General features: G+C 38.0%; 1 protein-coding gene across 2 annotated transcripts; it reads left to right on the forward strand.

The window, feature by feature from the left end:
• The first annotated feature begins 625 nt into the window (after positions 1-625).
• On the forward strand, positions 626-27,260 carry c5 (complement component 5). 2 transcript variants are annotated; one of them, XM_027145696.2, is made up of 45 exons: positions 626-772; positions 1,207-1,402; positions 1,637-1,787; positions 1,904-1,974; positions 2,055-2,149; positions 2,255-2,337; positions 2,429-2,519; positions 2,698-2,803; positions 2,906-3,038; positions 4,612-4,727; positions 4,857-5,051; positions 5,235-5,432; positions 5,526-5,732; positions 5,877-6,035; positions 6,215-6,341; positions 6,895-6,963; positions 7,152-7,349; positions 7,607-7,687; positions 7,786-7,980; positions 10,400-10,480; positions 10,660-10,860; positions 10,969-11,056; positions 11,160-11,242; positions 11,427-11,566; positions 11,784-12,005; positions 12,157-12,217; positions 12,321-12,410; positions 12,538-12,744; positions 13,597-13,675; positions 13,943-14,102; positions 18,645-18,743; positions 18,862-19,033; positions 21,369-21,574; positions 21,848-22,000; positions 22,126-22,188; positions 24,411-24,504; positions 24,589-24,628; positions 25,061-25,163; positions 25,253-25,327; positions 25,508-25,613; positions 25,740-25,823; positions 26,031-26,120; positions 26,276-26,359; positions 26,431-26,575; positions 26,691-27,260. In XM_027145696.2, exons 1-45 carry the CDS (start codon positions 705-707, stop codon positions 26,827-26,829), a joined length of 5,604 nt encoding a protein of 1,867 aa, XP_027001497.1. In that variant the 5' UTR covers positions 626-704; the 3' UTR covers positions 26,830-27,260. The 2 variants fall into 2 exon arrangements, with proteins under 2 accessions (XP_027001497.1, XP_047674014.1); XM_047818058.1 differs by lacking the exon at positions 7,607-7,687.
• The last annotated feature ends 12 nt before the right edge of the window (positions 27,261-27,272 follow it).

The raw sequence follows: 27,272 nt of genomic DNA on the forward strand, positions 1-27,272 counted from the left end.
TAAGAAGTCATATTACAACAAAAGTAAATTGTTAGTGTGTCTGTTATACTTGTATTTGTTTTATATTCACATTTGACTTATTTGCAGTTAATCAATAGTACAAGTGAGTCATATGACTTTATCTTGCACAACACTGAAAAACCCCATGGCACAGCAAATACACTAGTAGACTTTTATATTTGCTTCCATTGAACCACATTCATGCAATGTTGTTGGTACAAAACCGTGCAAAACTAAATTATTAGTGTCTTATACTGACTATGGACCTTCTAAACATGGTTTAAGACCACAATTACTAAAGATCTGTCATCATCATCATCATCATCATCATCAATGTCAAGAACAACAATCTTCTTCTTCTTCTTCTTCTTCTTCCTCTTATTATTATTATTATTATTATTATTATTATTATTATTATTATTATTATTATTATTATTCGATTATATTGTGGCATGCATATTTTACAGAACCTGCACAGTTACAGCATTTATTTGATTTGACCGAGCCTACATTTTGGTTTCAATGTGTGGTATGTGGTATTTAGACCAAGGTCCATGCACTCACCCCTTTAGCTGCATTTCCAGGTAGTTATTGCATTGCTAGGCACTCTGGTTCATGATTAACTGAAAACAAGCAAAGAAGGTATAAAAGCAATAGTGTTTCTCTATGCTTTAGCTTTCACTGTGTAGACCTAAGACAGAACTATGTTGGTCTTTTTATTTCTGCTGTGTGTTATACATGTGCTGTCAGTGGCTGAAGCTCAGCAGAGAGCGTAAGTGCGAAATTCAGTTTAAAACAAGGCAAATAATACTTGTCAGAAATATTTGTATATTTGTAAATGATCTAAAATGTATTATTATTATTATTATTATTATTATTATTATTATTATTATTATTATTATTATTATTATTATTATTATTATTAATCATATTCATCTAATTGCAGTAATAAAATCTAAAACTCGTTACAGTAACCTAATTTCAAAAATAAAGCTGGTACACAAAATTTATTATTTTTTCATAATAATAATAATAATAATAAATAAATAAAAATACATTTTGTGTACCAGCTTTATTTTTGAAATTAGGTTACTGTAACCAGTTTTAGATTTTATTACTGCAATGAGATGAATATGATTAATAATAATAATAATAATAATAATAATAATAATAATAATAATAATAATAATAATAATATTTTGTTAGGTATCTCATTACAGCACCCAAAGTTCTGCGAGTGGATGCGTCAGAGACTGTGCTGGTGCACTTGTATGGCTATGTCGAAGAGACCACAGTGAACCTTCACCTTAAAGACAATCTGGCCTCTGAAGGCAGAACTTATGCGTCTCAGACTCTTAAACTCAATGACAAAAATAATTATCAAGCTGCAGCTACTCTTCGGGTAAAAATTATGCACACCATTCATCTGCTTTTAAATGCTGATTACAGAGCATTTAAGCATGATTAAGATCATTCATATGTTATATTTTTATATATAACTTTCACAATATTATACTGTTTTTTTACTGTAATTTCTACAGTTGAGTACAAGATTGTAGAACATATATAGTGACACTACATAAAAAATCAGTTTCCAGGCATTGGTGTTTTAATTTAGTTTACTCTTTGCCCTCAGATTTTCCCAAACATTGCACAAGAGGTCACCGAACTCTACCTGCAGGCCACATCTAGTTCCTTCACCAGGGACCAAAAAATACCAATCATTCGTAACAATGGTTTTCTTTTTATTCAGACTGATAAACCACTATATACACCCGAACAGCAAGGTGAGTGTAGGGAATAGTGTGTGTTATATTTGTAACTCAATGTGAATATGGTTAAATGCATAGAAAGAGAGGTGTATGTGCGTATGTGTATTTCTCTCACTGTTATGACTGTGCAGTTGAGGTGAGAGTGTACTCTTTGAATGAGGAGCTGAGAAAGACTAGCAGACCTGTTTTCCTTACGTTCAAGGTGAGCCTTTTTCTCAACATTCATGTCTGATGTTAGACTAAGCGCATATACCAATATGAACACCTATTATTGTGCTATAGGACCCAGATGGCATCAAAGTGGAAATTATTGAGATGAATGACATCATTGGTGTGAAACCATTACTTCCACCATTCAAAATACCCTTGAAACCTAAGTATGAATACATTTTGTGGCTTTAGTACACCACTAATCACAGTCAGTGCCAGTGTTTTGTGCTGAAAGTGTGAGCATGTTGCTTATGCAAATAATTCATTCTCAGGTTTGGGATCTGGACAATCGAGGCCACTTATGCTACAAACTTCACTACAACTGCTGTGGCTAAATTTGAGGTCAAAGAATATGGTACCTATTAATTTCCAGTTTAATGTAACATGCAGATGATTGTGTCAGCTGTGAATCTTGTAGTAAATGGCAGTGAACATCTGTTTCCCAGTTTTACCCAGCATTTCAGTCCGCATCCAGCCTGAAGCAAACTATGTCAGCATAGCAAACTTTGAGTCCTTCAAACTAAAGATATTTGCCAAGTGAGTTTTCTTGGTCCACTGAATCTATTGTTATCACACCAGAGAGTTTACCCAAAATATTATCTTGCCATGTCTTCACAGACATACAAATTTTGGCAAATTGAAAAATTTAAAAAGATCCATTAGCAAATATTTATTCTGATAGTTTTTCTAACATTAGATTTTTGTTTTGCTATAGATATGTCAGTGGAAAAATAGTCAGTTCAGCAGATGTGTTTGTGAGGTTTGGATACATCAATAATCATGATGTGGTCATGATACAACAATCATTAAGAGTGTATAAGGTAATGACAGCAAACCTTTCAGCTTATATTTATAAATAAAAAGTATTTTAAAATAGAGACACTGCAACTCTATGCATCTTATGAGGTTATTTGCTATTTTAGATGTATGAGGGTGAGGTGGAAGTTGAGATAAACATCAAACGTGATCTGTCCAAGAAAAATTCCGGGCCTCAAGACCTGTGGGAAATGAACAACCATTTCCTCCGTGTGGCTGTTTTGCTGAAAGAGTCTACAGGTAAGTCTTTGCAATCTGATTTGATGTTTGATTTACTGTTTCGTTGTTACACTGGGCCACAAACCAAACAAACACTACCTATGTGCATGCAGATATTTTCTTAATATATTGATTAAACAATGTCACAGGAGAGTGTTGTTAAATAGAATATCAGCATAGCTGTGATTCAGCATGACTGTATATTATGCAGGTCCATAAATGTTTGGAACATTTTGTGTCTACAAGAGTATAATGGAGCTGATATTAATTGTGTTTCTGTTTATTCAATTCAATTCAGTTTTATGTGTCTAGCATTTGTAATAATGGAAGTTGTCTCAAAGCAGCTCTACATAAATATAGAAATTCAGAATATAAATTACAAAGTTTAAATTAAATGAAACTTTCATTTTAATTTAATAGGTTAAATTTGCTTTTATCCATAATATCCAGGCCTAAGACAACTCTGGTAAGGAAAAATTCCCTCAAATCAAGAAGTCAAGAAGCTTAATCATATATACCTGATATAGAACACAGTGAAATGAAACATGTTCCTTTAGGACTCTAGTGCCACATAAGGACACAGAGCTACATAAAAGAACACAGAACTAAAGGTTAAAAAGTAAAAATTAACCTATTTACATAAAGTGCATGTATGCAACCTTGTGCAAACAGTGCACAACAAATGACAATGCAAAACAAGAGACATTGCAAACAAAATATACAATAATGTACAAGACAGACAAATAAAATTTTATATAAAAAAAATCCATGAGATGTAATGAGGAAGAAACCTTGAGAAGAACCAAACTCAAAAGAGAACCAATCCTCCTCTGGGTGACACTGGAGGGTGATAAAATAAAGTTACTAATAATAAATAATAATAGCTAATGGTTATTCTACAGTGTGGTACAATCAAAGTTTTGAAGCAACTGTCTGAATATAAGATGATTACATAGACAATTATGCCTGGTCCCTTAAACAGATCGGGTCAAAGTATATAGGCTGCAGTTCCTACACCATTTGCCTATTTTGCATTAAAATACATTGAAATTAAGGCTAAAAGTTTGCCGTTTTTAATAAAACTTACATATAATGTACAATAAACACAACTTATTTTTTCCAGTTTTAAAGAAACAATGGCAGAAAAGCTTCAGGTCAATTGTATGCACTTGGATTCTGCCAGATATAAAATGGTAGATGTGCTTTTTAATGGGAATCATTTTAACATTCATCAAGTGTGTTTGTGTGTGTGTGTGTGTGTGTGTGTGTGTGTGTGTGTGTGTGTGTGTGTGTGTGTGTGTGTGTGTGTGTGTGTGTGTGTGTGTGTGTGTGTGTGTGTGTGTGTGTGTGTGTGTGAGTGAGTGAGTGTGAGTGTGTAGGTGTGTAATGTTCATGCAATTATTTATTTAGCTAATAATCTGGGAGCCAGGATCCATAAAATCATGCAGAATCTAAACAAGAGCTTCAGTTAATGTTCAAATCAAACGTTAGAAAGAAGATAAAAAATTGTGATCTTATTGACTTTACAGTGGCATGGTTGGTACGAGATGGGATGATTTGAGTATTTCATACACTGACTCTCTCTCATTGTTAGGTGGTATCTCCCAGGAGGCAGTAATCTCTCATGTGAAGTTTGTTCATTCTCCTTTCACCCTGAGTCTGATTGCTACTCCTCCTTTCATCAAGCCATCTTTACCATACCACATCAAAGTATGTTACATCAAATAAGAGAAAATTAAACTAAACTAAGTAAATGTTGAACACATAAGCTAGTTTTGTTGATATCTCACATTGGATATGCTGCAGTTCTTTAGCTTTTTGCTCATTTTCTCTTTTTAGGTTTTGGTGAAGGATCCACTGGGTGAATCAGTTGCAGGTGTAGCTGTAAAGGCAAGAGTAACAGTAACTAACAATAATAATCAAATTGAAGAACTCCATGGACATCAAAATGAACTCAAACAGACATCCAGAAATGATGGCATTGCATATTTTGTTTGCAATATTCCTAATAATGTTGCAAGAGCTGAATTTTCTGTGAGTAATCATTTGCAATACTACATTGAATAAAGCTTGATGCAGGATTATTATTATTAATCACATCTATAAATAATTCAGATTGCAAAAAGTCCACAGTATTTTACTGCAAAGGTTATTTTTTAAAATGTTATAATTATTTAACATGTCATGTCATGAGCTTTAAATGATTTTGTATTTCAGATTGAAACAGATGATCATAAATATCCACCAAAGAGCCAGGCTCAGCTTAAACTCAGCACTTTGGCCTACGAGTCTGTCAATCAGCGCTATCTATATATCAATTTACCTTCACCTACATTTAAGGTAGACGACTATGCCTCTATCAACATCAACTTTCACTATCGTGACTATCTTCCATTGAAGACCTTCAGTTATCAGGTAAAAGACAATCAAATATTAGATGTTGAGACTTGTTTAGAGAAACATAAAGCCAATTGTATTATTCAATTTATTTCTTTATTTTGTTAAAAGATCCTTTCAAAAGGGAAAGTGGTAAAGTTTTCCACAGAACAGCGGGTAACTGATAACCTCCAGAGCATCAACTTTAAGGTGACTTCTAACATGGTGCCTTCTGCCCGCCTGGTGGTCTATTACATCCTTTCTGGAGAGGAGAGAGCTGAATTGGTTGCAGATTCTGTGTGGTTCAACGTAAAGGCCAAATGTGTCAACAATTTAGATGTAATATGCTATTATATCATTAGCTTTATTTATTTTATGAAGATGATTAATAGACAAAAAACTACAAGTTATATACACACTGTAGATACCTTGGCTGTGTTATATAAAATTGCTTAAGTCCTGATATTTTCCTTTCTGCTGTAGGTGAACATAGCAGCTCAAGGTAAGGACTACAAACCCAAAGACAAGCTAATGTTGACGGTACGGACTAAAAGTGAGAATGAAAAGTCCCTGGTGGCGCTAGCAGCTGTAGATATGGCCCTGTACAACCTCAGAGCTAACGACAAAAACCCACTAAACAAGGTCAATATGTGCACTTCCATTTATGTTCTTTTAAAAGAAACTGGCTTTGATCATTTACACAGAAATATCTATGAGGGGCATTTGCATGCTAGTTATGGATGGTGGATGCTTCATTATGACAGTGGTGCTGATGAAATGTTGTAGTATGTACTTATACTGTGGTAGTGTCCCTTTTACAGGTACTGCAGCAATTTGAGCACAGTGACCTTGGCTGTGGAGGAGGAGGAGGCCGAAATAACGCTGATGTCTTCAGCCGTGCTGGACTGACTTTTCTTACAAATGCAAACGTTGAGGCCTTTAATGTAGGTAAATATTAATTTTTAATTCAGGAAACCAGATGGATATTTAGAACCCTAAAGTGTCAGCATCAAGGAAAAACTCCATGCGACAACAAGAGAAGAAACCAATCCAACATGAGAGGAATCAGACTCAAGAGATACCAAACAGTGGGATAATAAATCATTACACCATACAGGTGTAGAAGAAGGAACTAAGAATGTTAAAAGGATGTTCAATATGAGTGAAATAGTTCAGGTTCTTAGACGGGACAAATAGACAGTATCCAGGTGAAGCAGCTAGATGCATCAGGATTAGTCGTCTAATTATGGACTTTAATGGCATGCTCTAATGACCCTCTAATTGTCTGGAGTTTTATTTATCAGTGATTGCATGGAAATTCAGTACTTGTACTCATTCATTTATTTTCAGCAACCATGTTATTCCCGTCTGGCTCAGGGTACAGCCTAACCCTAAAACATGGTGATTTAATTAAAACTGAATGCATACAAATGAAATGGGTTTTATGATTATGATGTTTCACGGATTTGTGTCTAATAAAGATGCTGTTCTTATTTTATAGATAAGACCTGCACAGCTGTGGTCAGACCCAAACGCGCCACTCTTTCAGACACGGAGAAGCAAGAATATGGTCAGCTTGTGTAAATATGTGTGCTCAGTTTGGTTCATCGAAACTAATTATGTTAGATATTTAACTTATTGAATGCTTTCTAAGAATCTAAGAATGGATTTAAATAAATAAACTTTAATGAGCAATGTGCACAGCTGGAAATAAAAAGAAAAGCAAATGATTTTGAATAAATAGTTTCTTCTTTGCAGCCAATAAATACAACTTTTATAAACCATGCTGCCTGGAGGGATTGCAAACCAGCCTGCTTCTAGATACCTGCCTGAGTGCAAGCGAGAAATTGTTGACTAAACACCGTCAGTGCAAGGCAGCCTTCAAAGAGTGCTGTAAGTTTGCAGAAAAACATCAGACAGAAAATCAGGGTCCAGTCCTTCATCATCGTCATCAAGGTATCATTTGCTTACTTAGCATAGTCTTTCATTTTATGTAAATGTGACAAATTAGGTTATGCTATAAGATTTGTTGTACAGTTTACAGAAGTAAATGGTATGTCTAGTCTCTAAAATTTAGATGCACCAACCTCCAGTGCTACATTATGTAAATGAATATCAGCATAAACTCAGCTTAAAGTAGACCAGGACTCAGTGGAAGCAGCCTGGAGATTCCTGTTTACTAAAATATAACTTTGCTTTATTGCATTCATCAGTACCTAAATTATTCACACCATTGCATGATGTCCAGTCAAATCACTCCAGTCTCTCTCTAAATGAAACATATGAGGAACATGGTAGGTATTTCTGTTGGCTTCTGAAATATTAGAGCCATTTTATTGAGATTTATTTTTTTGAAATATTAAAACAAAATGTAATCTTTCTTTCTCTGCAGCCAAACAATATGGAGAGTATAATTTCTGCTGCCTGTTGGGAACTGACAGTAATCAAACTTTGGAAACCTGCTGGGATCGTAGCAATAAGTTACAAAACAATGATGAACAGTGTAAGATAGCTTTCCATGAATGCTGCATTTTTGCTGAAAATCTTCGGAAAGGAAATGAGAGTGTGGACACCCTTGGACAATCAGGTATTCTGTTTACTTGCCATCATCAAAAAGACTTTAGTTTTATTGAACTTTGACATAATCTAACCTATTAGACTCAAGTTTGAATGTGCAATAAACAAAATTAACATGAGCAAAAATTCAGCCAAGAGCAGTTTAGGACTGTAATTATGTTATTATTATTATAAATTACTAGTATAAATTATATTACAAATTATTTAACAACTAGACAGAATATAAATTAAGAATATGTCTTATTTAATTTTATTATATTTTTATACAAACAATTGTCTTTTTTTATTCTGAAATCCGAGTTTTCTTAAATTGACCTAAAACTATTATCTGAAGATAGTTTTATACATATAGGGATTAATGCTGTTGATCTCAGACATTTGCACTAGCTTTTTGAAGTGAAGTGAAGTGACATACGGCTAAGTACGGTGACCCATACTCAGAATTCGTTCTCTGCATTTTATCCCATCCAAAGTGCACACACACAGCAGTGGACACACACACCGTGAACACACACCCGGAGCAGTGGGCAGCCAGTTGGGGGGGATTCGGTGCCTTGCTCAAGGGCACCTCAATCGTGGCCGGCCCGAGACTCGAACCCACAACCTTCGGGTTAGGAGTCAGACTCTCTAACCATTAGGCCACGACTGCCTAATTAGTTAAATTTATTTTAGTATTTATATTAGTAATTAATTAGTAATGAATAATATAATATTAGTAACTAATATTATTATTAGCAGTAGTCAACATATTAAAACAAGGTATGTGCAATTTATTGCTAGAGGTGTAAAACAAGGGATGTGTTTACGCTTCCATAAAATGTTTTTTTTTGGCAACAAACATCAGCTAGCTAACATAAGTTATCATGTGTTTATTATATTATTTTAGCTCAAAACAAAAGACAAAAGGTCAATATTATAGATTTAATACAGAGAAATTTAATGCCTAAATTCACTTATCTTTCACACGGTACACCAGTGAGGGTGATTGATTCTTTAAGCATTTATGTGCAACAAATGCCACAAAAAAGACTTAAATATAGTTCAGAAACTGGGCATTGAAAATCTTGATAGACATTTTTAATCACTATGTAGTTTACCATGATAAACTCAAACGTTTTATATTTTCAATACCTGCAGTATTGCTTTTTGTTTTTGACTAATATGGACAGCATCCACTCCATAATTTCATGTTCCTTTTTCCAATCTTTGCAGTATATTTTTACAATGTTCCCCTATATGTCATCACATACAGTTACAGAAACTGCATTACAGTCACACTTTGAAGATGAGAACAAGTTGATTTTTAATAGTAATAGCTCCAAGATCAAATTTCCACAATACAAATGTGTCTAGTCTTAACTGAATTTATGAATCTACTGTAACCGTATTTCAGAGATCCAAAGCTACATGTTTTAGAAAGTATTCACACCACTTCAACATTTTGAATGTTTGTTTGAACAGTTTGTTTGTTTGTTTGTTTGTTTGTTTGTTTATTCCTTCATTTACTAACTTACTTATTTACTTATTTATTCATTTGAATTAGAGAGTCATGTGAAAAATAATGTACAATATAATTATTTTAATCATGGTGTAAATATCAATTGTCAATCATGGTCTTCAAAAACAAAACAAGCACTCAGGTGGCAACAAAAACACAAAAGATTTCAATATGCAGTTATCTTCAGAAATCAGTTGGAAAAATATAAATAGATTTTCATTAAGAGGGAAGCCAGGTGTTACTAATAAAATGCACAGTATTAGTTTATTATCAAACACTGTGACTACCGCTATTAAAACAAAACCTTTGACACGTTGGTGTTCTGAAGCACTCAGGTGTGTGTTTACATCATGCCAAGAAGAAATTTCATCAACTATGTCCTCAGAGAGACAGTTGTTAATCACTCTGGGAAAGTTTATAAGGCCATCTCAAAACAATATGATATAAATTACTTAGAAGGGCTTCTGGATGTATAAGGTCTCAGTGATTTTTTAATTCTTTGTAGATATCTGCAATCAAATTGTGTTGAGCCTTAGATTTGGGCAAGAGCACTAAAGCTTTTACAGTATATTCCCATGGGTACTATGGGCTCCATCATTGTGAAATGGAAGAGGTTTGGTTGAAGTCTTACTAGAGCTGCCTCTTCAGAAGGCTACAAGGATTAAAGATAAACAAAATAAAAACAAGCAAAAACTGAAGTATGATTACTTTCCATTATAGGATTCTGCAATGTAAATTTTGACTAGCAAAATTATATCATTCTTTACAGTTAAAAAACATAACTATGACTGAATTGAAAAATCTTACATTAGAATTCTGACAATTCTGTTACTTTCTACTAGTAGTAACTGCATATTTGCCTATTATTTCTGCCTAAAATGGCGAGCCATAGGATTGCACATTTTGTAAAATTTCCCTTTGCCTTGATCAGGGCTCCCAGTTGACATCCATTTGACTGCTGTTCGGATAAAGCGCTCTGATCTCTCACTGATTGAAAAATTTGAGGCAAAAGGTGGGTTGTTATCTGTATAAATGTAAGTATTAATTAAAAACTTGAACTTCTGACCCATTAATTGATATAATTCATAAATGAAAGTCAGTAATAAATAAATAAGCACACAGGAACTTAGCAGTGGCAGGACTGGAGAGTTCTTTTGAAAGAAAACTACCTACTGTATTTATCCTCTGCAGCTAAAGAATTCAATCATTATCACCAATGTTGCCGAGAGGGAGTTGACAGTAGCCCAACTTTGGAGACTTGCTTGGAACGTACCCGGAAATTAAAGACCATTAATGATAACAGACCATGTAAGATAGCATTCCTTAAATGTTGCAACTATGCTGAAAAGCTTCGGGCAGAAAGCTTTGTCGGGGTCAGCCTTGCTCGTTCAGGTATTCCCGGGTTGCTTTAAAGTTTTTTAATCATATGAAATATTGTAAATTTAAACTTATATAAACTAATATTGTAAAGATAAGATTTCATGTATCATTTGAGTGCAGAAATAGAATTTCTGTTGGATGTGAAGAACGAGCAGGTCCGCAGCTACTTCCCAGAGAGCTGGTTGTGGGAAGAATACGAAACTGAGAGGTGGGAACAATACAACATTAACATTATAACAGTAACTTGTGAAATGCTACTTACATACTTGAATTTTACATTGAATTTTAAAATTGAACAAAACATGGTTTAGGTCTGGAGCACTTACAGTCACTAAAAGTCTTCCTGATTCACTGACTAAATGGGAGGTCAGTGCTGTTGGGGTGTTCAACAATGGTGAGAAAGCAACTCTTTTGTATTAGCACCATCAGGTGGTAAATGAAGGAATACCACTAGCAGCAGAACTGTAATAAATAAGAACATGAGAGACAAATTAATTTACAATTATCAAAGAAACACTTTGGCCTTTTTTGTTTTTATTTCTAATGCTATGTATTTCATCTTTTGCATCTCAAAACAGGAATATGTGTCGCAGATCCCCTGCAAGTGTCAGTTCAACAGGTAGTGAGTTTAGATGTACCTCTGCCCTACTCTATGGTGCGTGGGGAGCAGATTGAACTTAAGGGATCAGTGTACAATGAGTATGATACAGAAATAACAGTAAGATTTCCATCTCCTTTATCAAAACCCTTTTATTTGTGTTTAATGTTTTAAATATTCTTAACCTTCTTTCAGTTATAATTGGGTATATTATTTACGTGGAAATAAGAATTCTGATAGATTAAAAAATATTTTGACTATATTATCGTGGCCTACGCTCTCTCTCTCTCTCTCTCTCTCTCTCTCTCTCTCTCTCTCTCTCTCTCTCAATGATCAGTATAGTGTGACTTTGTCAGCATCAGAGGGTGTGTGTGTTTTTCACGGAATTCTTCTGACAGAGGATGATTACCAACAAATTAACAATGGCGAGATTGAAGGCCATTCGGTGGCACTAGTCCAGTTCTTCATCATGGCATTAGAAGTGGGCAATCATAAACTCCACTTCACTCTTAAAACCTCACAAGGAAGTGAGACAGTGGTCAAGACACTCAGAGTAGTGGTAAGAGGCATGAAATATTTGTCAAGTCAAAAGAAAAAATCTTATTTTATATCAGTTCCCCACACTCACATGTAGATATGTGATGTGTTTATCTAGATATAAACATACTACAATGCAATATTCCTGAGATATGATTTGATTTTTTTAATAGCCAGAGGGCATTAGGAGGGAATTATTTGTTGGAAGCAGGATTGATCCAAATGCCATCTATGGTAACAACTGGAATTTTTCTACATTTTCTCTGGAAAATTGTAACTTGTACATGTTAAGGAATAATTACAAGCTACCTACAAAAAATACTGCTGTTTTCATCAGGCACATCTGTCACACGTATTGAGCTCAGAAATTCTCTTCCACCAAAGATTGTGCCAAAGTCCATGGTGGAACGTCTGCTAACAGTAAACGGTGAGAAAAGTCTTTAGCCAATTATGACAAGCTTAGACATTAGTCAAAAGTTTAAAAAAATAAGTCTCAGTTTTGTTATCATGCCCATGCTAAAGAAATTCAACTATTCTACCTTATCTCCATTCAGGTGAGGTGCTGGGAGAGTTGATATCAATCATTACAAACCCAAAAGGAATCATGCAGTTGACTAGCTTGCCCAGAGGTTCTGGAGAGGTGGAGCTAATGGGTCTTCTTCCCATCTTCTATGTGTATGATTATATTGAGCAGTCTGAGCAGTGGGGAAAGATAAAGGAATTTGGAAACAGCATTCTGTTAAAGAGAAAGCTAAAACATGGTAGGTCATATTTTATAGCAGATAATGGTGGACATAAAACCTTCATGTCTCTTGACCTCTTCATAAGGATTTAAGTATGTGAAGGTGTAAAGCATTTAGAAGTTCTAAGCCTTTGTTTTTTTGATCTCATAACATGGCATTCAATGTCAGATATATTGGTTCAAGAGGCTGAAGAGATTTTTATGACAAAATGGTTGCTTTTATAAGAGTGTTGTCCTGTCATACATACAAACAAAAGAAAAACCTGCACCCACACCAGCCCTTTTTTGATTAAGATTATACACCTCTGTTCTACTGAAAAATTAAAGGAAAACAAAAATAAATTGAATTTGGTCTACACAGTTCACACAAATAGCTTCACTGCACCATGACATCGATTCTACAACTCTACAGAACTATACAGGTGAGATAAACAGCGTATATTCCCTCAGGTGGTGTTTTAATGATGGCAGTGAGAGCACTGTCTTATAGATCACTCCAAAATCTCCTATAGGTTTCAAGTGGGTTGAGATCCAATGACTGTGAAAGTCACAGCATGTAATTTACATGACCCTCACATTTATCAAACCATTCAGTGAGCCATCTTGCCCTGTGGATGGTGGATGGGGCACAGTCATCCTGGAAAGAAACATTTCATCAGAAGATAAAGAGTTTCATTCATTTCATTTTATTCAGAAGAATTTCAATACCACTGTTACAAATCAATACAATACAAATCAATGGCACTGTTTTTTTTTATTTTTTACTGTCACCCATCTGTATTACACAATATTAATAATGTAAAGGCAAATATTGGAGCTGATTTGTATTTTCTATCAAGATGCATTTAAAAGAATATTCTGTTTCTCCCAGGTATCACCAGTATTATGTCATTCAAGTCTAAGCAGGAGAACAGTTTTAGTTTTTGGAAGAACAAAGGGCCAAGCACATGGTAAGTAACAAATATGTTAGTTTCATGCATTATATACCACAAGTTACCTAACCCCAATTGCCCAATTTTTTAGCATCATGGTTGATGGCTTTTAATGACAAATCACAAGTAATTTAATTATCATTCTCTTTATTTATTTATTTTTTAATTATCCTACAATCTAATCCTACAATCCTACCATGTCCATTATATCAGTGTTTTTATCTAAAAGTAGACTGACATACATTACACTGCACTTAAACATACTGACAGTGAATTCCTATACAGGCTTACTGCTCTGGTGGTGAAGACTCTAGCTTCTGTGAACAAATATGTCACAGTGGATCATGATCAGCTTTCAGGCACTGTCTTCTGGCTGATTTCAAAGTGTCAGAAACCAGATGGCTCCTTTACTGAGATATCCAGCTACAAGCCTATAAAGCTCATGGTACATTCATTATACTTTTGCTGCATATGTTTAAACTGGGCTTAAATTTTAAAACATATATAAAGAGGAAGCACAGCTGTCTGTTATGGACAAATTACACTGATCAGCTATAGCATTAAAATAGCATTAAATTGGTCACATGGCCATGGGCACCCAGGACTTTTAATGTGTGTTAGGAGTGAAGACTGGCCCACCTAAGCCTTTTAATCCCACAGATGAGTTACTGTAGCACAAATTGCTGAAATTAATAATGGCTTTGATAGCTATCAGAAGACACATGCTGACCACTGCCACTAACAAATGTGCATACAATGGTCACATGAGCATTCGAACTGGACCTCAGAGAAATATAAGAAGGTGGCCTGGTCTGATGAATCAAGCTTTCTTTTAGATGGTTTTGTGCATGGATATAGATGGTTTTGTGCATTGCTTCCCTTTTCTGAATATGAGATGGCAAAAGGATGCTCTATGGATAACTGGTAAAGGCAGTGTGATGCTCTGGGCAATGTTCTGCCAGGAAACCTTAAGGTCAGGTAGTCATGCTGCATACTACATATGTGAACACCAACACAACAGTGTTCTCTAATGGTAGTGGTGTCTTTTAGCATTATAATTTCCTGCCACGCTGCTAAAACTGGAATGTGTGGGAAACATGACAATTTACTCCATGTGTTGATTTAGGATCCAAATTCCCCAGATCTCCATTCTACCATAAACCTGTGGGATATGCTAGACAAACAAGTATGATCCATGAAGGCCCTACCTTACAACTTTTTTGTTATGGTGCTATGGTTGATCGATGTGTGTGTCCAGTTTTATATTATTTTTGATATATCCATCCATCCATCCATCCATTTTCTACCGCTTATCCGGGGCCGGGTTGCAGGGGCAGCAGTCTAAGCAGGGACACCCAGACTCCCCTCTCCCCAGACACTTCCTCCAGCTCTTCCGGGGGAATACCGAGGCGTTCCCAGGCCAGCCGAGAGACATAGTCCCTCCAGCGTGTCCTAGGTCTTCCCCGGGGCCTCCTCCCGGTTGGACATGCCTGGAACACCTCCCCAGGGAGGCGTCCTGGAGGCATCCAAAACAGATGCCCGAGCCTCCTCAGCTGACCCCTCACGATGTGGAGGAGCAGCGGCTCTACTCTGAGCTCCTCCCGAGTGACTGAGCTCCTCACCCTATCTCTAAGGGAGTGCCCAGCCACCCTACGGAGGAAACTCATTTCGGCCGACTGTATCCGGGATCTTGTCCTTTCAGTCATGACCCAAAGCTCATGACCATAGGTGAGGGTAGGAACGTAGATTGACTGGTAAATAGAGAGCTTCGCCTTGCGGCTCAGCTCTCTCTTCACCACAACAGATCGGTATATCGACTGCATCACTGCAGAAGATACACCGATCCGCCTGTCGATCTCCCGCTCCATCCTTCCCTCACTCGTGAACAGGACCAAAAGATACTTAAACTCCTCCACTTGAGGCAGGAACTCTACACCAACCTGAAGGGGGCAAGCCACCCTTTTCCGGCTGAGAACCATGGCCTCGGACTTGGAGGTGCTGATTCTCATCCCCGCCGCTTCACACTCAGCTGCAAACCGTCCCAGTGCACGCTGAAGGTCCTGATTTGAAGAAGCCAACAGGACAACATCATCTGCAAAAAGCAGAGACAAAATCCTGTGGTCCCCAAACCGGATTCCCTCCGGCCCACGACTGCGCCTAGAAATCCTGTCCATATAAATAATGAACAGGACCGGTGACAAAGGGCAGCCCTGTTGGAGTCCAACATGCACTGGGAACAAGTCTGACTTACTGCCGGCAATGCGAACCAAACTCCTGCTCCGGTCATATAGGGACCGGGCAGCCCTTAGCAGAGGGCCACGGACCCCATACTCCCAGAGCACCCCCCACAGGTCACCACGAGGAACACAGTCGAATGCCTTCTCCAGATCCACAAAACACATGTGGACTGGTTGGGCAAACTCCCATGAACCCTCCAGCAACCTGGTGAGGGTATAGAGATGGTCCAGTGTTCCACGACCAGGACAAAATCAGCATTGTTCCTCCTGAATTCGAGGTTCGACTATCAGCTGAATTCTCCTCTCCAGTACCCTGGCATAGACATTTCCGGGGAGGCTGAGGAGTGTGATCCCCCTGTAGTTGGAACACACCCTCTGGTCCCCCTTCTTAAACTGAGGGACCACCACCCCAGTCTGCCAGTCCAGAGGCACTGTCCCCAACCGCCACGCGATGTTGCAGAGGCGTGTCAGCCAAGACAGCCCCACAACATCCAGAAACTTAAGGTACTCAGGGTGGATCTCATCCACCCCCGGTGCCTTGCCACCAAGGAGCTTCTCAACTACCTCCATGACCTCAGCTTGGGGGATTGACGAGTCAACAACCGAGCCCTCTGCCTCTGCTTCCTCACTGGAAGACATGTTGGTGGGGTTGAGGAGGTCCTCGAAGTACTCCTTCCACCGTCCGAGAATGTCACCAGTCGAAGTCAGCAGATTCCCACTGTGAACAGTGTGAGCAGGGCACTGCTTCCCCCTCCTGAGACGCTGGACAGTTTGCCAGAATTTCTTCGAGGCCAACCGATAGTCCTTCTCCATGGCCTCACCAAACTCCTCCCAGGCCCTAGTTTTTGCTTCTGCAACCGCCCGGGCTGAAGCTCGCTTGGCCCTCCGGTACCTATCAGCTGCCTCCGGATTCCCCCGAGCCAACCAGGCTCGATAGGACTCCTTCTTCAGCTTGACGGCATCCCTTACTTCCGGGGTCCACCACCGGGTTCGGGGATTGCCACCACGACAGGCACCGGAGACCTTACAGTCACAGCTCCGTGTGGCTGCATCGACAATGGAGGTGGAGAACATGGTCCACTCGGACTCAATGTCTCCAGCCTCCCTCGGGATCTGGTTGAAGCTCTGCCGGAGGTGAGAGTTGAAGATCTCTCTGACAGGAGACTCTGCCAAACGTTCCCAGCGGACCCTCACAGTACGTTTGGGTCTGCCAAGTCTGTCCAACTTCCTCCCCTGCCATCGAACCCAACTCACCACCAGGTGAGTTGAGCTCCACCCCTCTCTTTACCCGAGTGTCCAAGACATACGGCCGGAGGTCAGATGAAACAACCACAAAGTCGATCATTGACTTCCGACCTAGGGTGTCCTGGTGCCATGTGTACTGATGGACACCCTTATGCTTGAACATGGTGTTCGTTATGGACAAACTGTGACTAGCACAGAAGTCCAATAACAGAACACCACTCGGGTTCAGGTTGGGGGGGCCGTTCCTCCCAATCACGCCCCTCCAGGTGTCACTGTCTCTGCCCACGTGAGCATTGAAGTCCCCCAGTAGAACGACGGAGTCCCCGGTCGGGGCACTTTCTAGCACCCCTCCCAGAGACGCCAAGAAGGCCAGCTACCCCACACTGCCATTTGGCCCATAAGCACAAATAACAGTGAGAGACCTCTCCCCGACCCAAAGGCGCAGGGAAACGACCCTCTTGTTCACCGGGGTAAACTCCAACACATGGCTGCTGAGCTGGGGGGCTATGAGCAAGCCCACACCAGCCCGCCGCCTCTCACCGTGGGCAACTCCAGAGTAGTAGAGAGTCCAGCCTCTCTCGAGGAGTTGGGTTCCAAAGCCCAAGCTGTGCGTGGGGGTGAGCCCAACTATCTCTAGTCGGTATCTTTCAACCTCCCGCACCAGCTCAGGTTCCTCCCCCCCCAGCGAGGTGACATTCCATGTCCCTAGAGTCAGATTCCGTGTCCAGAGATTGGGTCGCCGAGGCTCCCGCCTTCGACTGCCACCCAATCCACATTGCACCCGCCACTTACGGTTTCTCCTGCAGGTGGTGGGCCCACAGGAGATCGGCCCCACGTCGCTCCTTCGGGCTGAGCCCGGCCGGGCCTTGTGGGGTAAGACCCGGCCACCAGGCGCTCGCATGCGAGCCCCAACCCCGGGCCTGGCTCCAGGGTGGGGCCCCGGTTGCGCCCCTTTAATATTCTTCATAAGAGGTTTTTGAACCGCTCTTTGTCTGGCCTGTCACCTAGGACCTGTTTGCCTTGGGAGACCCTACCAGGGGCAGAAAGCCCCAGACAACATAGCTCCTAGGATCATTCAGGCACGCAAACCCCTCCACCACAATAAGGTGGCGGTTCAAGGAGGGGATTTATTTTTTTTATTTTATTTTATTTTTTTTGATATATGACATTTGAATTAAAATCTTTTGTGGTGGATAAAAATTTGGACACCTGATCACTACACCAATTATGGGACACCCTGAAAGAGACACTTGCAGGAATGAGACACAGGTTTCCATTACCCACCAGAACAACATTTTTTGTTCTCTGGAACTGAGTGGTGCAGTCTTGTATCAGCATGACAATGCTGCTGTGCACTAATTTCAGAAGTAAATCTATAATGGGGTTTTCAGAAACATTATATGGAAGTGATGGACAGACGTCCACCAGTTTTTTTGTATATAGTGTATGAATATTATATTTAAATATGTATATAGTATCTTGTATACATTTGTTGTCTTTTCAAGGGTGCTGGGGCAGATGTCACTGAACAGTCTGTGTATCTCACATCGTTTGTGGTAATAGGGATCAAAAATGCATTGTCAATTCCCAAGTCCAACTTACAGGTAAGAATGTTTTCATAACTATGCTCTGCTCTAAAAAGAAATTATCGCAACTCTAAAAAAAAGAACATGGTAAGATTTCATATGTAGCATGCAACTTTGTAAATATCTTTCTCTTCAGTTTTATGAACAGGCTGTGGAGAAGGCAACACACTACTTGACCATACAAGTGACAAATGTTAAAAGTTTATATGTAAGAGCCATAGCAGCGTACGCCCTGTCTCTTTCTGACATCAAGAGCCATCATTCTAACATTCTCTATGAAAAGCTTAAGAAAGAGGCACAAATTAAAGGTGAAGTGCAATTGACACAGCTTTTGTAATAATGTCTCTGTACACCACCACAATGAAATTGAAATGAAGCAATCAAGATGTGATTGACGTGTAGATTTTCAAATTTAATTTAAGTGTGTATGGACCTTGACTGAAACACAGAGACAGGAGGAAGCTTAACTAAACCAGTGAAGTTTATTAATCTAAAGTATGCAGAACAAGGAGAAGAAAAATCCCCAAAGGAAGCAGCAAATTATAGCATGAGGAGCATGGTGGTAACAGCGCTGACACATCTTCAACCTTGGTGGCAGACTGAATGTAGTTATCTGATCAGCCAATAATCTGGTAGAAGTGGCAGACATAAAATCATATAGAATCATACCAATACCTTACCTCCCCGAGCAGTCTGCTCCCAATTTCTCTCTGTGTGTGTGTCTGAGTGAGGGTGTGTGGAGGTTTTCTACTGCATTGATTGGCTGCAGCATCTGTTCCATCACAAAGTGGAATTAAAATATTACATTAATTGGAATGTAAGTATGGAATTACAGTCATATTTTACATACTCCCTCCATTTTCACAGGCCCAAACTACTGTGACAACTAACTGATGAGCAGTTTCGTGTGATCTGTTTCCATGTTATTTCATGACAAATGAAGGAGATAAAAGTTCTGGTGTTGATTCTAAGTGTTTAATTTGCAGTTGGTAACTGTTCATGGGAACTCTCAATATTCGATCCAGGGGTACCTATTCAAGTGGCCGAGACCATCATTAGGCTGAAAAACAAAATAGCAGACCTATCAGAAAGATCAGATATATTTAAGAAGTAGCCAAATAAACAATCTGGCATACTCATAAAAAGAAGGAATGTCATCAACACCGAAAGACCTGGAAGACCACAGAAGTCAACTAAAATAAAATGTAATTTCTTGTTGAAGAAAAAAACTCTTTAAAACATCTAGCCTGGTCAAGAACACTTTCAATGAGGAAGGAGTATAATTGTTAAAATCTACAATCTACAAAAGAGTAATTCATGAATGTGATAAAGAGGGTTCACCTCGAGATCAGTGGTAGAATTGTTACATGGAAATGTTAAGGCATAGTATAATGTTCCTAAATGGCTGAGTCAGTCTGACCTCAATCCAAATGAGCAGCCATTTTATTTACTGAGTACAAACCTGAAGACAGAATAATCACAAACAAGCAGCAATAGAAGGCTGCTGAAGTAAAAACCTGGGAAGGCATCTCAAGGGAGGAAACTAAGCATTTGGTGATGTCCAAGTGTTCCAGACCATAGGCAGATGTTGACTGCAAAGAATTTGGTTTTCTCCAAATGTTAAAAATAAACCTTATATTTTAACTTATAATAAAGGTTATTGGTACAATTACTTTTGAGACTCTGAAAATGGACAGATTCCGTAATAAAATAATGGCTGCAATTTGTAAATGGTTATATTTTGCTTGCCCTAAAATATTTTTCATTAAGCAACTTGAATTAAACCTGAACATCTACACTTCAATACATACATATAGATGGACAAAACTGATTAGCCATAACAATAAAACCACCTCCTAATATTGTTTAGATCCCTCTTGTGCCAGTAAAACAGCTCTGACCCATCAATGTACTCTAAAGGTTGTGCTGTGGTATCTGGGACCAATATGTTAGCAGCAGATCCTTCAAGTCCTGTAACTTGAGAGATTAGGCCTCCATGGATCGGATTGTTTGTCTAGCACTTCCAACAAAGGCTTGATAGGATTAAAATCTGGGACCATTGGAGGTCAAGTCAACACCTTGAAGTCTTTGTTATTTTCCTCAAAACAGCTTTTGCAGTGTGGCAGGGCACCTTATCCTGCAGAAAGAGACAAAGAGACTACCTTTAGGGAATATGATTATCATGAAGTTGTATTTGGTCTGCAACACTGTTTAGGTAGGTGGTATATGTCACATACCACATCAAATATCCCCATGAATTCCCTGGACAAAAGGTTTCTTAGCAATGTACCACACTGCCTCCACCTGTTGCCTTCTTCCCATAGTGCATGCTGGTGCCAATTTTTTCCCCCGGTATGTGACATACATGCATGCATTGTTTGAAGAACATGACAAAGAGTTGACTTGGTCTTTAAATTTCCCAGATGTCAATCCGATCAAGCTTCTCTGTGCTGGACAGAAAGTCTGATCCATGGAGGCTTTAGGTTGCAATTTGTAGGACTTGTGGAGTCTATGGGAGTCTATCAGAGCTGTTTTGATGCAGGGGCCTACAATAATATTAGGCAGATGGTTATAATATTATGTCTGATTGATGTGTCTGTGTGTGTCTGTATGTATGTGTGTATATACTGTATACATATTTAGGAAACCCGGTAACAGTCAGGTTTTGGGAGGAGAACAAGGCCCCTCAGGACCCATTAAATCCAAACAGGGCATCTGCAGAGTCAGTGGAGACCACTGTCTATATGCTGCTCAACACTTTATTCAGAGGAGACACAGCATATGCCAAGCCAATCATCCAATGGCTCACTGATGATCAACGTTATGGAGGAGGTTTCCATTCGACTCAGGTACGCAGCCACTGTACAAAAAAGGAATTACACAATGCAAAAAAATTAAATATGACATGGAAAATTCTTATATGGCTAAAAATAAATGAAAGCAAGCAAATGCCAGTAAACATTGTGTAAATAAGACATTTTGCTTAATTGAGGTTATATAATGCATAACATAAAATGTAAGGAAATCAAAGCTCATTTACAGCAATTTCATAGACAAACACATGAACAATGTGCTAAAAATGCTCTAATACATCTTAAGGATCTCATTTCTCTGATAACCAGGACTCTGTTCTAACATTGGAAGCCTTGACCAAGTACAGTATCATAGTTCGTAGAGCTGCTTTACAAATGGAGGTTGATGTGTCATACCGGAAGAAGGGCAGTATCAGCCGTGTTATTCTGACCCAGAGTAACCCTGTGGGTAAACCCATTGAGGTATGTTTCCTCCAGATTATTATATTATTATTATACATTTTCCTGTTCTGAAAAACTGTGGAACATTTCTGTTCTAAAGTGTATGTATTCATAATGAATAACTTTTTGACCTGTTGTTTGAAAAGCTTGAACATGCTGATGATGTCATACTGAAAACTGGATACAGCACAGGCGTGTCATTTGCTAATGTAAGTGCCATGACATTATCAAATATTCTTTGATAGGCACAGTGATGTCCTTCAGGTGACATATTTTGATATTTCTGCAAATCATGTTTTGTTGTTAATTTTTGATGAGTACATATGAGGGCATAAGATTTTTCATTTTTTCTTATTTCCTATTTCCTTATTTTCCCATTTTCCTTCTTTTTTATTTAATCCTTGGCTGGTGGACTGGCTTAATTTTAATAATTTTTAATGGACTGGTGTTCTAGAGTTTGCATACCCAGAAATAAATTCTTAAACATTACCATTTATTTGGAAAATATGACTGATAATGCAAAAGATTTTTTTCTTTTCTAAGGATAGTGGTCACATGAAATCATTAATTATCACAGTTGTTTGACTCCTTTTTAAAACCTAATGATAACTGAAAACACCTAAACAACCCTGATCAAAAGTTTGCACATTCTTGAATGTTTTTTTTTTTTATGTTTTGTTTGATATTACATATTAACTTGAGTCCTATAGGAAATAAAATGTGTCTTCTCACATAAAAAAAGGTACACATATTACAAATTCTCCCAAGATATGTGAAGTTTTGAGAACAACTGTAAGTTCATAAAAATCTAATGTTATACAGTGGGGCAAAAAAGTATTTAGCCAGCCACCAATTGTGCAAGTTCTCCCACTTAAAAAGATGAGAGAGGCCTGTAATTTTCATCATAGGTACACTTCAACTATGAGAGACAACATAAGAAAAAATCCAGAAAAATCACATTGCATGATTTTTGAAGAGTTTATTTGCAAATTATGGTGGAAAATAAGTATTTGGTCAACAAAAGTTCATCTCAATACTTTGTTATATACCCTTTGTTGGCAATGACAGAGGTCAAACGTTTTCTGTAAGTCTCCACAAGGTTTTTACACACTGTTGCTGGTAGTTTGGCCCATTCCTCCATGCAGATCCCCTCTAGAACAGTGATGTTTTGGGCTGTTGCTGGGCCACATGGATTTTCAACTCCCTCCAAAGATTTTCTATGGGGTTGAGATCTGGAGACTAGCTAGGCCACTCCAGGACCTTGAAATGCTTCTTATGAAGCCACTCATTCGTTGCCCGGGCAGTGTGTTTGGGATCATTGTCATGCTGAAAGACCCAGCCACGTTTCATCTTCAATGGAAAAGGAAAGGAAAGAGTCCCTTTTAAGAAAAACAGCCCTAAAGCATGATGTTTACACCCCCATGCTTCACAGTATGTATGTTCTTTGGATGCAACTCAGCATTCTTTCTCCTCCAAACACGGCAAGTTGATTTTTTACCAAAAATTTATATTTTGGTTTCATTTGACCATATGATATTCTCCCAATTCTCTTCTATATCCTCCAAATGCTTTCTAGCAAACTTCAGACGGGCCCGGATATGTACTGGCTTAAGCAGGGGGACACTTCTGGCACTGCAGGATTTGAGTCCCTGGCGGCATAGTGTGTTACCTTTGTTACTTTGGTCCCAGCTCTCTGCAGGTCATTCACTAGCCCCCCCTGTGTGGTTCTTGGATTTTTGCTCACCGTTCTTGTGATCATTTTGACCCTAACAGGGTGAGATCTTGTGTGGAGCCCCAGATTGAGGGAGATTATCAGTGGCCTTGTATGTCTTCCATTTTCTAATAATTGCTCCCACAGTTGATTTTTTTCACACCAAGCTGCTTACCTATTGCAGATTCAGTCTTCCCAGCCTGGTGCAGGTCTACAATATTGTTTCTGGTGTCCTTTGACAGCTCTTTGGAGTTTGGAGTCTGACTGTTTGAGGTTGTGGACAAGTGTCTTTTATACTGATAACAAGTTCAAACAGGTGCCATTAATACAGGTAACGAGTGGAGGACAGAGGAGACTCTTAAAGAAGAAATTACAGGTCTGTGAGAGATAGAAATCTTGCTTTTTTGTATTTGACCAAATACTTATTTTACTGAGGAATTTACCAATTAATTCATTAAAAATCCTACAATGTGATTTCCTGGATTCTTTCCCCCCATTCTGTCTCTCATAGTTGAAGTGTACCTATGATGAAAATTACAGGCCTCTCTCATCTTTTTAAGTGGGAGAACTTGCACAATTGGTGGCTGACTAAATACTTTTATATACTTATATTGCTAATAAAGTCCTGATTATCCTCTTGAGGACCAAAGTGTGTGTGTGTGTGTCTTTTCATTAAAACCATAAACAACAGTTCATTAGCTTATGATTTTTCTTTCACAGTTGAGAACAGTGTATTATGAAATGACAGATAGCAACAATAATTGCAACTTCGACATATCAATAGATGTTCATCCCCACAACCCAAATTCACGAGGTATGCTGATGTGATAATATTAAATTGCATTTCTGTGTAGAAATGAATACCATTTAATGTAAATATGACCTTCTATGTCACCAGATCCTATTGTTCATTCACCGAGGATAGTTGCCTGTGCCAAGTGAGTACACAAGAATAGCGCATTCTGTGGTCATTTTAATAGGTAAATTAAGGTTTTGTTTGTGGCCATTTTAATAGGAATAATCAAAATTTTCTAAGCATGCAGGGTACTCTAAATGACATCTGCATACTTCCAAATATAGAAGTCTGAATTTGCAAAGCCTGCTTAATGGTGGCAGCCATGATCTCATCAGCACCTGAGGCCAAAACATATTTCTAAAAAATGAACAAGTGTGGATTATTATTGTCCCTGGTGCCTCTGGAACCCTAAGCAACTGTGTTAAAGGGCTGCCATTTACAGAGTCTTCTTAATGCTTTATAGCAAATGACATTATTTCAGTCCATCTAGAAAAATTAAGAATGTTGCTTAAAACAATGTTTTTGTTTTTGTTTGAACATTTCACCAAATATCCCAGTAATGTTTATTTCACAGATATAAGCCACGTAAAAATGAGGTTGAGAATGAGGCAGGTCACACAGTAATGGAAATTAATCTGCCCACTGGTGTGATCCCAGTCCAAGAGGACCTTAAAAGGGTAAGTCATCCATGATTTTTTTTTAGTGCTACCAAACTCCAGAATTTGAAGAACATTTTGACTGTTTATTTTTGCTACACAAATTGCAGTTTAGGGATGGACTTGAGAGTCGTATTTCTGACTATGAAATAACAGACAACCAAGTGATTCTCCAGATAGATTCTGTGAGTATACATTCTCACCATCTTTGAATGATTGCTAACAAACTAGTTTTACTATATTAATATTACTACTACTTTTAATAATAATATTATTATTATTATTATTATTATTATTATTATTATTATTATTATTATTATATGCATCTGTTTGATTTTGAATAATATATATTGTATGATTTATAGGTACCCTCAGAGGAGTTTTCCTGTTTGGGTTTCCGTATTCAGGAGGTGTTTAGAACTGGCATGAACAGTGCATCTGTGTTCAAAGTGTATGAGTATCATGATCCAGGTAAAGTGTATCTCTAAATGCGGTCTGTGGTCCATTCATCTGGACTCACACATTATAGAATCATAAACATATATTTGTAATATGTACTGAACAATAATGATAAAGATTTCAAACTTGTTTCTCCAGAAAGCCAGTGTACAAAGTTCTACTACAGTCAGAACCGCAGGCTTCTTCGTCTTTGTGACGGAGACCAGTGTCAGTGCATAGCAGGTAAATCTCACACAGTTTCATACTCACTCTTTGAATTAGAACAGTTTGTGTGAATATTGTTGTTTTAGAGAAAGCAAAGTCCAACACAAAATGATGAACAAAATGCTAGCACTGATACGCTCTATTTTGTTATGAATTATAAAGTTCTATTTAAACAAAAAAGGTCTATCTGCAATGATATTATCTTTTGCTCCTCCTGTTTCACAGCTGAATGCTGCAAACTCAAGGCCAACATTGACCCAACCATTACAGTTGAAGAAAAAATACATGACTTGTGCAAAGGCAACATTAAATATGGTAAACATATGTTGAAAATATGGAACCAGTTTATAATATCCAGGAGTAATGAAATCAATAAGAATCAGAATCAGAATACATTATTAATCCCCAGGCGGAAACTGTGACGGGGGAATTTGGTTGACTGCTTATCAAAGCTATTCTCTTTCTCCTAGCTTTAAAAGTTAAAATAACATCATCTGAAGCAGAAGGCGAGTTTCTGACGTACAATGCAAATGTGGAAGCAGTCATTGAAAAAGGCGAGTACACATGTTTTGGGCTTATCTTCTTAGATATTACATTTCCATGTAACCTAATTTTTTCGCCACAGGGTCCTTAGACCTTACGAGGTCAAGTACACCTGAGGTCAGCTTTGTAAAAAAGGCAACATGCACCTCAACAAATTTGGAAATTGGCAAGCAATACTTGATTATGGGTGCAGAAATCATGCAGCTTAGAGTAAAGCGTAGTTACAAGTAAGTCTTTGTACCATTTTTTCCTACTTAAAAAGGAAAGGGAAACATGACTTCTGACAATTTCCATTAATATTTTTAAACAATAATTGAGTTATGTTTGTTCTTCTATAATCAGGTACAAGTTTCCACTGGATTCCCAAGCTTTGGTTGAGTGGTGGCCATCGGATTCTGACTGCCAAAATAGCTCTTGCAAAAAATATACAGATGTTTTAAGTAACTTTGAATTTGATTATCTTAGTAGCGGCTGTGCTTAGGGTGGCTGCTCTACATTTATATCATCTGTATTTTCATCCATTTTGGAATATTTTGGCATTTTTTTAAAGACATGTATACTTGCTTTTACAATATTTCATAACAGTTCCTGTTTTGGACAGGCTGTAGAAATGTAATTACATATAATTTACACATAATTGACACATATAAAATGATCCACACAGCCATGAGGACAACATTACTATCAAACATCATCAGGCCATATTTTGTGAAGCCTGAAAACATGTTTAAACATTTCATTTCACAATTTAAATACAATTTTGATTAATTAGCTAATTTAAGCTCCATAAAGATAATTCCACAGAACATGACGGAAAATGTTGCATTTTCTCATTTGGCCTTTGACATTAATAAATTGATAAATTAATAAAGTGTTACAGCAGATACCCTCTTGCTGTAAAGTCAAACAAAATCAGGTGCATAT

Source organism: Tachysurus fulvidraco, chromosome 9 (genome assembly GCF_022655615.1).
Source record: "Tachysurus fulvidraco isolate hzauxx_2018 chromosome 9, HZAU_PFXX_2.0, whole genome shotgun sequence".
NCBI classification, from domain to species: domain Eukaryota; kingdom Metazoa; phylum Chordata; class Actinopteri; order Siluriformes; family Bagridae; genus Tachysurus; species Tachysurus fulvidraco.